The sequence below is a fragment of the Equus asinus genome, chromosome 10, assembly GCF_041296235.1.
Source record: "Equus asinus isolate D_3611 breed Donkey chromosome 10, EquAss-T2T_v2, whole genome shotgun sequence".
NCBI classification, from domain to species: Eukaryota; Metazoa; Chordata; class Mammalia; order Perissodactyla; family Equidae; genus Equus; species Equus asinus.
Genome location: NC_091799.1, coordinates 108,934,279 through 108,944,994, shown reverse-complemented (window position 1 = coordinate 108,944,994; position 10,716 = coordinate 108,934,279). Strand labels below are relative to the sequence as shown.

Genomic DNA, 10,716 nt, shown 5'->3' with positions numbered 1-10,716 from the left:
GGTGCGTGGGGGCCTCAGGAGCCACAGACACTGAGCAACACCTCAGCCCCATCACTGAGATGGGTGGGGCTGGAGGGTCCAACCAGAGAAAACAACCAGAGGAATTCAAAGAGACCTTGTGCTGAGTCAGGAGGCAGAACTCATCCCTACCACCCCTCACCTTCATTCATTCTGTAACCTGTGGTCAAGAGCATTTCAGCTCTAACACTTCACTTCCCTGCATCACTGCACACTGCACATCACCCCAAAGGCGCACGTCTGTCCCGCGGTGGGTGGGACAAGCCAGTCAGTGTCCAGGTTTCTAGACAGGACGCAGCTCGGCTTGACAGACCTGAAGGCTGGGCGGGTTCTTCTTTGAAACTCCCCAGATGGGGCTCTGCTGGGAGACCCCCCCCCTGGATAGGGCAGGTTCTTCTGAGACCCCAGCTGCATTCCCAGCACAAAGCAGGCTCTCAGGCCCTCCACCAGCAAGGACCCTCCGACTGCCTGGCTACAGGGAAGTCGTTATTGACTGGGGTGCGGGATACTTTGTTTTGGGGAATCCTGCATAAACCCGGCCAGAGCCTGTTCAACTCCTGGGTGCCTGACCCCTCACGGAGGGGAAAGTGGGCCTCTCTTGCTCAACCCCTGCTTCTCAGACAAGGCCCTGAGGACTCAGCAGTTCCTATTTATTGGGCAGAGAGCATCCCGTCAGCCATTGTGCTCACTTGGAGAGGAAGAAGAGGCTGGTCCGTCTACACCAGTGGAAATCAGGGTCCAACTGTCTTCACCAGTCTGTCTATACTAGCTAAAATCGGGGACCTGTCTACACCGGTGAAAATGAGATGTGAATCTGTCTACACCGGGGGACGGCAGAGTCCCATAGTCTACACCGGCGGAAATCAGGTGCAGCGCCGCAGCTACTGGTCTGAGAACAAAATGGCAGGTCCCCGAGACTTCCTGAGAACAAAAATGAGAGCAGACGCCCCGCCGCCCCGCGAGGGAGGAGCCCGGCGCCCCGCCCCCGCCCCCCGGTCGCCGCCCAGGTGAGAGCGCGGCCGGAGGCACCTGCGCCCCTGCGCCTCCCGGAGGTGAGACCCCTCCATCCCCGTCCCCGAGCCTCCGGGAGGGGAGCCTCTCCATCCCCCCCACGCCCCGCCGCCCTCCATCTCCGCCCCGGAGCCCGGGGAGGGCCCACCCCAGCCCTGGCTCGGCAGGCGGAGGCTGGGAGGGCGTCGCGCACGGACAGCGGCCTCGGGGCGGTTTCCTCCCAGGTCGGGACAAAGGCGGCGCCAGCAGGCCTCTCAGCACCGCGGACGGCACGGGCGCCAAGGTAGGGGACCCGCAGGTGGCGGGGCAGGGGGTCCCGGGCGGTTGCTGCGGGAGGGAGAGGAAGCCCTGACTTTTCCGTCACTTGGAGACCAGTTTAGCAAACTTTTCCTTTAGCCTCATGAATATTTATAAGAAAAATATGCTGCTTTTCAAGGCAGATTTGCATTCCTCGGGTCTGAAGGGAGTGCAGGGGGAGGGGGCGGAGGACAAAAGCACGCCTGTGAAATTGTTGCCAACAACGAGAACGCACCTGATTTATTCATTAGCTCAAAACTGGTGGGACAGGCCCATGAGTATGGTGCTGGAACACAAAGAATTTTTACCTAAAAGATACCAGGATTGACTTTTATGTTGGAATGTCAGTTGATTTAAATAATGAACATTGCCTGGTAAAACAAGACAGTCATTTCAGGTTTGGAAAAGTGTGATGGAGTCTGTCCCGTATTTCTTCATGTGAATGTCAAGGTGTGCTGGGTTTGTCTTTCCCTTTCCCTGGGGAAGGAGATTAAAGAACGTTTGGTGCAGTAATTACTCTCTGCTCCTATTACCCAACAGCATTTTTACTTAAAAGGTTTAGTTGGTACTTTCAGGTGTGTAATTAAGAATTAAGACATATAATTAAAATATTCGGTTAGAAGTAGTTGAAACTGTGCATAATTATCAGCTCACGAAATGGCTATGTTGAGCCAGCTGCGTGTTAGGCAGGCTTCTCAGCTCCACGTGAAGAGATTTTGAAGTGGACAGAGGTGAGGTTTGGCTCTGGTTTCCCTGACTCTGCCTCAGATCCGCAGGATCCGGGCCAGGGGACTTTCGAGGTCACTGTCTGCTCTCAGTGACACACGTTCCAATTCTGAGCTGCTTGGCAGCAGGTCGGTTCCCTTCATGAGGAAACCATATCTGTATTCGCAGTGCCTGGCGGCTGCCACCAAGACAATGAACCCACTTCTGCTGCTGAGGCCACACCCCGTTGTAATCACCCTGTGATGGGTCTAGTTTGCAAATGTGCAAGGGCGGCCTGGGTTGGGACACAAGTGGACTGTCCCGGAGGGCTGCAGAGACCAGGCCCTGACCTTCCCGGTGGCTCTTGCACCCGGGTGCCAGGTAACCTATGGTTAGCAGGACAGTCCTTGTCATTCCATCCCAGTGGAGGGGCCTGAGCGGGTCTAGTCTGAAGTTGCCTTTGTGAAATGCGACCTCCCTCTGTGTCTGTGGCATTGTTAGATCTCAAGCCAGCTGGTGGTCTCACCTGGTTACTGCTTGTACAGCCAGGCTAAGGAAGTCAAGTCAGCCCTGAATTTGCCCCAAGGCCCTTTGAGATGTGTGTTTACAGGTTGTATCATCCAGCCAAATGCCAGAGACCCCATATTCCCAGATCTCCGTGTTGTTTAAGAGAATCATTCAAGCCGAGGTCACATGCCACCACGTCCATCCTTCCAGACACAACTGACATGTCCTCTCTCTGTGCTGGAACAGAAGTGCAGTCACTCAGAGCCTACCGGCTCCCACCTGCAGATGATGAGAAGTGGGGCTGCCACACTTGCCGCCCGTCTCCCGCCGAGCAGCAGCTGTGGTTTTCCCCTCAGGTGGTGCCTCTGCTCAGTGTCCACGCCTCTCCCTATCAGCTAGGCTTCTGTGCCCCGCTCTTTGTGGGCAGCTCCCTGGGGCAGGGACTTTGGCTTCCGCAACTTCATTCCTCCACCCCTGGCAGGACCTGGCCCTAAGCAGCTGTGTACAAGCCAGTGCCCACTTGTCCAGCTGAGAAGGAGCCCAGGATGACTGCTGGTCTGACCCAAGAGCCCAGCACACTTTCGAGGGGGTGGGGAGTGAAGAGGAGGAGGCTGGGGTGAGGGAGGTGGGGGGATGGAGGGTCAGGTTGAGTGGTGTGAGACCCGTCCTGCACATGTTGATCCTGGGACACCTTGGGAATCCGGGGTCCCATGAGCAGAAGGCATCCTGCAGTTACCATTTATCCTACAAGGGGGCCCAGGAGGGCAGGTGCCCGTGGAGTGGGGAAGAGGCTCCGGACGCTGACCCGTTGCCCAGAGAACAGGCCTGGGGGCTTGGAGACTGGATGCACACCCACATCCACCCTCTATCGGTTGTGAGCCTTTGGGTAGTAGTTTGGCTTCTCTGAGCTTCAACCTATTCCTGGTTTATAGGAACGATGCGTGTCCCACCTACCTCCTGGAGCACCATGAAGGGCCCATTTGAAAATGGACGCGTAGATGCTTCTTGAAAGGAAGCCTAGTTCATCGTTTGGCAGGATGTCCCTAAGTTGAAAGCTGCCTCTGTCCTGACATCAGGACACCTTTGCAGGTGTCTCAGTCCACACCTGGGCCCGAATTCTCACAGACAGAGCTTTCACATGCTTTCAGACAAGTGTCTGACCCTTCAGAATTCTCACCAACAGTGAGAAAACCAGGCTGTGCAAAAAATACTTAGTGGTGAATTTCTTTTACGTGACTTTAATACTACTTATGTTTCTGAGACCTAGGATGGGGATTAAATCTAATGCCAACAACAATTTTGGATGTGTATGAATTTGAAGTTCTGCACTAGACTCATTCAAGTCAGCCAGGTAACGAGTATGTGACCTCCCCTGGAGAAGCCGCACCCACCTGCACCTCCCCGACTTGGGGACCCCCAACCCTGGTAGGCATCACCCTCCAAAAGCTCCCTGGTCGTCCTGCCTGCAGCCCCCAGCCCTGTCCTGCTGAGTCTCTTCCTAGGAGGATCTCCATAGGAGGGTCTGAACTGACACCACCTTGTGCCATCTCCCCAGGCAGCACCAGCTTTGTTTCCTTCCCCTTGCTTCTCTGCTGCCTGGAATAGTGCATCATGGCACACAGTAGGGACTTCCCAAACACTTGTCACATAGTGGCAACCCCCACCCCACCCTTCTAAATCCCACTTTCACACATACACACTCACACACACACCCCACCTAGTCCCAGCCTTTCGTGGGCCACACAGGTGCAGGGCCTGCCCCGTGGGATTGCAACAGCCAGGTTCCAGCCGATTCTGGGAAACTTTATCTGTCTGAGGGTGATGTAGTCAAAGCAAATCCAGGACAGTTCTAGAGAGAGGCTGACAAGACCCGCTGGGCATAGTGAATGTGCCTGGGGTGGTGTTCTGGGGTGGGGACGATGGTGCCCAGAGCAGAAGAGAAGAGATGCCTGCATTTTAGGTGAGTGGAAAGGGCTGCCAGGAGAAGGATGGCCTCCCTTCATTGTCCAGGGAGAAGCCTGGTGTGGTAGAAAGGCTTCGACCTGGAGGTAGCTGCGGGCCTTCAGGTGAGTGTCCTCCCGCCTGGCTTCCTCTGGAGAGTGAAGGCCTTGGGATGAGCTGCTGAGAGCCCTGGGCTCTGTCCCTGGCTGGAGGGAGATGTCGGGCAGCATGGCGCGGAGGCAGTGGGCTCCGTGGTGGGGTGCAGGCTGTGTGGCCCAGTGACCTGGGTTCAGTTCTGGCTTCTCACTGAGTGGGCAGCCAGGCAACCCCTCAACCTCACCATCAATGGAATGGGAGGATGAGAGCATTACAAAGTGCTCAGAATGGTGTCTAGCACACAGTAAGTGCTCCCTAAGTGTTGTTTTGCATCTTGAATTCAAACACTGTCAGTAAAACATAGCAAGTGAGGAAGGAGAACAGCGACCCCACCCGGGAGGAGAGGGGCTTCGCACAGCGCTGCCAGAGGACCCGGGTGCACGTTCCAACCCCACACATCTGGTCCCGGTTTTCCCTGTATGCAGGCCATTGTTTTTAAATCCCTGCAGATTGCTCATGGACACACACCTCTGCACTGCGTTCCCACCCTCACTCTAGATTTACTGCCATTATTTGCAGAATTCCTGCCTGTCCTTGTGAGAATTCAGCAAACCTGGTCATGCCTTCTGCAGTTGAAACACTGACCTGAAAGGGCTCAGAGGTCAAATAATTTCCTAGTGTGTCATCAGAACTTCCTGAGCCCACGGGACCGACGGGTGTCCCCAGCAGTGACAGCACTCCAATACGGTCTTGATTAAGTGCATGTTTAAAATATCCTGATTTGGTTTAAACAGTTTAACTGGAAACTGCAAAAAAAACACCCTCACTCACCTCTACTTTCACGCACCTTCCTCCCCATTCACCTCCCACCCGCCACTCGAAAGAGGCCAGTGGGGAGAGAAGTCAAAAAATTCAGGGTAATAAACCTGTGGTTACCTGAGCTGAGAACCTATGGGCTCGAGGAAACCCACATCTTATAAGTAGAGCGGTGGTATCATCTATTGTCCGAATTCGAATACTTTGAGGGGGAAAAGAAAGGTAATGCCCAGACCTCAAGTGAAAACCCAAATTGTCTGGGAAATCCTGGACAGGGTCACCAGCCTATGACTTGGGTATCACTGCTTCCTGGAGACTGTGTTCTAAGCAGTAGGCGTGGTCCCCCCTGTGGGTGGGGAACGCTCATAGACCGAGCATCTGCTGACCTCCCTCCCAGAGCCAGGCTGTGCAGGCGTGCTGGCTACACAGCACCCAGTGAGCTACTAGCAGAACTGCCACGTGGAGCCAGCGGGGGCCCACCCAGCAGACATGGACACATCCTCTGCCCTCACACACCAGCCCACTCATCAGGGCTCGGCCGGGTCCCAGCTCCCGAACTGAGCCTGGCCACCACTGGGAGCTCCACCTGTGGGCCTGCCTTTGCCTGGGGCCATTGTACTTGGTGGACCAGCTCAGTGGTGACTTTCCGGGGCAGGGAGGCCATGAGATGTACTGTTTAGTACTCCAAGTACTTACATCACAGGTTTCTTATTAGAATAACTATTTTGTTGCTCTTATTATGTATATTGAGTTTGCATTTTCCCATAAAATACCTTAAATTGTGCTTAACCACACCTCCATTTACTTCTCCATTCCTGCACTCCAGTACAGCCTCAGGAGATGCTCCTGTAGAGCTTTCCCAGCAGAACTTCTGCAAACTCGAAGCCTTCGCTCCACCCTCCTTCTGGGAAAACAAGGTGCTTCAACCCAGGCCCAGCACTGATTCCCAGACAACCTCACTCCAGTCAACACCGACTACCAAACAACCTCAGCCCACTGTCAGCAGTCATCGTCTGTCCCACTCAAACTAAAGATTAAGTCTGTTGACACAAATAATCCATAAGCAATCTATAAATCAAAATTGAGGTGAGTTCATTATGAGCCAGATCTAAGGACCATATAGCCTGGGGCCTTCCTTCCCCAAGGAAGGAAGGGCACCAAAGAAGTGGGGTGTACAGAGTGGTTACATACCATCTTGGAATACGTAACGTACATCACATGTGATAGAAATGTCCCTTTTACAACAGTCACGAGATTGCCTAGCCTGCACAGCACAGCTATTCACACAGCAGGTAGCCAGTCTGCTGTTTCCATGGACACAGCAGGGAGCAGGTCTGTTGTTTGGAGCTGGGTGGTCACAGGTGAGCACAGCAATCAATTCCTGGCCTAGGGAAAGATGCTTATCCTTAAGGAGATGCCAATGTGGGAGAAGTTGCATCATTATCTTAAGGCCATTTGTTCTTGTCTTTGGGACACAGCAAATGCTTAAAGCAGATACACAGTGCGTGCTCAACGGCCACATCAGGTCCTTTTGGAAAAATAAGATCAGGCCGAATTAGCTTTCCACCAATGGCTTCCTCGTATACTCCAATATATCCTGTTGCTTGCTATTTGTTTATCAAGTCTAAATCACGAGGTCCTTTAGGAAAGGCACAGGAATTGTGTGTAATTTAAAAGTGTTTCTGTGGTTACATTAACACCGTCACCTGGGGCTTCATACCTGAATGGTTAAAACGAAATTAGGACCTGGGTACCAGCTGCCTTCAAGGCACCATCAATCAGACAAACACTGCCAGTCCGCGAGGGAGCTTCCTCAGATTCCTGCTGTGAAGAACCCAAGTCAGACTGACTCCTGACTTTCTTCTCAGCTGCAGTCACAGCGGTGGCCTGGGGGTCCTGCTCACCAGGCGCTCAGGGAACATTTTTAAGCCAGTAGTACAAATGTACAATGTCATATTCCCACGTTGTTTTGTACCTAGCCCTCTTTTATTTTTGTTGGAATGTAATCTGAAAGTGTAAAAAGCATGTAATTGGTGATTCAGGTGGAATCTGTCATCAGATCTACAACTTAGAAAAATTAGTTTGAGGCTTCCCTCAAGAGATCATCCAGAATTATTTGTTTCTCTGTTGGAAACACACATGGGGCAGGGCGAGGAGGCCGGGTGCGCCAGCTGAAGACAGGATGCCAGGCAGACACCCGCCAAGCAGCTAGATTCAGGCAAAGGGAACTTGCTCTGCTTTTGAAGGTGGTTGTTTGGGTTCAGTTGAACAGTGGCATGAACGAAAAACGGGGTGAGTTTTTCTCTTTTACTTGAGAAGTCACCCATCTGATTGAGCTGACATATTTCCGGAGCACTTCTCTTTCCTGCCAAAAGGTTTTCCAGATAAATTCAGCAAGAAACAATGCTTATCAGTCGTTCTCCAAAAGAGCCTTAAATATGGGTGCAGAGACACACAGGCATCCGTTGGCCAAGCATGCCCCAAGCTCGTCTGCGTGTGCCCCTTGGTCACTCCAGGTCTTCACGAAGGACCGATGTAGAAAAGTTAGGTTTGGTGTAGTTAAGACTACACGAGGTTTTTTCAAGTTGATGCAATCTTTTCTGATCTAGCCATGGCCCAGAATGGACAAAACCCTTACTGCTAGCTGAACTGTATTTCAGCGTGAGGAACCAGTCTGGGCTGATGGGGCTTAACATCAGTCATGCACACTTTTTATCGAGCACCTTCAAAGAACTAAAAAACTAAATTCAGCCAAAATGCCTTAAAAGCCAACATTTCGTTGTCAACTTGCATTTTGTATTAAAAAATAAAGAGCTTTGAAGTCCTTTTAAGATGAAATGTACTGTTATCCTTGTGGAATAATTGAGAATTACATTCATAGTAATTTTCCCGTTTTACAAATGAAGCAACCAGATGTGCAGAAATCTCAGGGACTTTGTGCTATGCCACAGCCAATATAGAACCCCAGGTGGTGTTTGCATATGGTGTCCCCCCCTTTCCTGGGGCCCAGGGACGCTGCCCACTGCCTGGCCAGCCCCCCTGCATTGGCATCTCCACACCACCCCCTCCTTCCCTACCTGGGGCCTGTTTCTCATCCTGCAGCCCGGTCTCTCTGGTAGGCTCATGGCCTCTCTATGCTGAGGGCAGGACCGTGTCTGGTAGGATTAGCATGAACAGCAAGGTGGGATCGCTCCCTGGTCACTGCGGGCACAACGGGCTCCCAAGCCCAGGGCAAGCCCTGGTTTGCAGCTGCTTCTGTCCTGGGTGAGGACAGTGTGAACGTGGGGCAGGTGGTGAGGGCCATGCTCGGGCTTCCCGTGTGCAGCCATCGCGACCCATCAGATGCCGGCATGAAAGTGCACCCAAGACCTTCACAGCCCCCAAGTCTGGGAATTCCCATGCAGCATATTAGGCTATGAAAGGGAAAAAAGGATAACTGAGGACTTTAAATGACTGCTTTTAGACATCTTCCATGCAGTTGACCATGAGTAGAAAGCAACGCACCCCCAGATGGAGGCACTGGGTGGCCATCCCCTCGATCTGAGACTAAGACCGTCGACTGCCCAGCCTCAGAGCGCACACACAGCAAAGCTGTTCCTGAGCAGAATCAGGAAGGGTCACATGTCCTGACAATCAGCTGAAACTTGAGTGTTGAATCAGAGAATGGTGGTGTTTGTCCACTGAGAAGCGTAGCTGTGCTGGGACCGGGCCCCCTGCAACTCGTGGGCAACAGACGGAAGCAGAGTGGGGCTGCCCCTTCCTTTGTCCACTCATGCCCCTCGGCAGCCTGGCAGGCCTTCCTTCCCTGAGTATGGGGTCAGCAGACCTTCTGTGAAGGGCAGACAGTAAATATTTTAGACTCTGAGGGGCCGTGTGGTCTCGGCCACAACTACTCACCTCTGCCTTTGCAGCACAGAAGCAGTCACAGGCAGCATGTTTGTGAGGGCCACTGTGTCCCACTCAGACTATGTGTGGCCACTGAAGTTTGAGTTTCATGTAATTTTCAGGTCACAACCTAGTTTTCTCTTATTTTTTCCGATCCCGGGGGTCGTGGTTTGCCCCCTGAGTGTTTTGTAGAGAGCAACAGAAGAGCTGGAGTGACAGCAGGGTCCCCCCACACCTCCAGGGGAGATCCTGGGTGCTCCTTCTGGTGTTTGGAGGCCGAAGAGGCAGATTTTACAAAGAACGCCCAGTGGAAGAGTCTGAGCGTGGCTGGTAGAGGGAGATTCACCAGAAGATAAAATCCCGTCAGTGCAAGGCAAACTCCGTGAAGTCAGGCCAGTGCAAGTTTGACAGAATGGCTAACAACGTGAGTGCACAACGAATGTGGACGCGTGGGCTGGGTCGTCGTGACGGTCACAGGAGTCGAATGTGTGAAGTGCCATCTCACCACCATGGCGGTGGTCGGTGGGAGGCTGGCATGACTGTGCCAAGGTTCGGCAGCTACACATGGGGCAGGTACCTCGACGCCCGGCTGGCTGCCTGGGAGCCGAGGTGCACAACACTCCTGTGCCCTGGCTTCGGGGTGGCTGCATGCAAAGGAGTCCGAGGGGGAAACGGTCCAGCCCTCACTCTGCACCAGCTGCCGGGTGGCTGGCACACCTCTGTTAACCCACAGCTGATTCGGTTTCCTCACCTTGAAGGAAGGCACTTTGATATTCTTTGTCTCTGAGACTCTTTTGGGGAGGATTGGTTTTAGAAATGCTTGAAAGTTGTGTGTATATGACTTTGTTTTATAGCATAGGATTGATTCCATTTGTGATCTGTTTAATGTTGAGCCCTGGATAGGAAAGCAGGTACCTGACAACATGATTAAAGTGGGAAAATGAGGTCCTCCCAGAACGGTCCAGAACAGAAAAGGGACGCACGTTGAAGCGAGGGCCGCAGCTTCTGAGCTGACGTATTCCAGCCTCTGAGTGCTGAAGGGTGTTTCTGCAGGAGAGGTGCAGCTCCCTGCAACTTGTCCTCAGGAGGAGAGCCTCTGGCGGGCCCTGTCAGATGCGCACCTGCCTGGGCCAGGTCCTTGTCTGAGGTCCCTGCCCTCAGTCCTCACCTGTGTGCACCTCCTGGGTTCCAGCTGAGGAAACCAAGGCCCAGAGTGGAGATGGAGCAAGGTGCATAGAGCTGGCCCCTTCATCATACCTCTGACACAGGAAGGGACCTAAAGGCCTGTCCCACTACTTGGCTGGATGGGTCAATGGGCAGGTGTGTGGGAAGGAGAGTCCAGACTTCTTCCTCAGAACAGCCTTTCACTACACCTGCCTGTTCCACCTCAGCAAGTTCTTAAAAACACTGCATGAGTCTGGGTAACTGGAATAAGCAGGA

At 53.1% G+C, this 10,716-nt stretch overlaps 1 protein-coding gene across 1 annotated transcript in view; it reads left to right on the top strand.

The window, feature by feature from the left end:
• Positions 1 to 961: 961 nt before the first annotated feature.
• Positions 962 to 10,716, top strand: part of PLEKHG4B (pleckstrin homology and RhoGEF domain containing G4B) — a gene marked incomplete at its 5' end in the record, with an annotated part of 72,962 nt that continues 63,207 nt past the window's right edge. Inside the window, 1 exon segment of the mRNA XM_070519710.1 lies at positions 962 to 1,312. Within this exon segment, the coding sequence (XP_070375811.1) occupies positions 962 to 1,312 (351 nt within the window).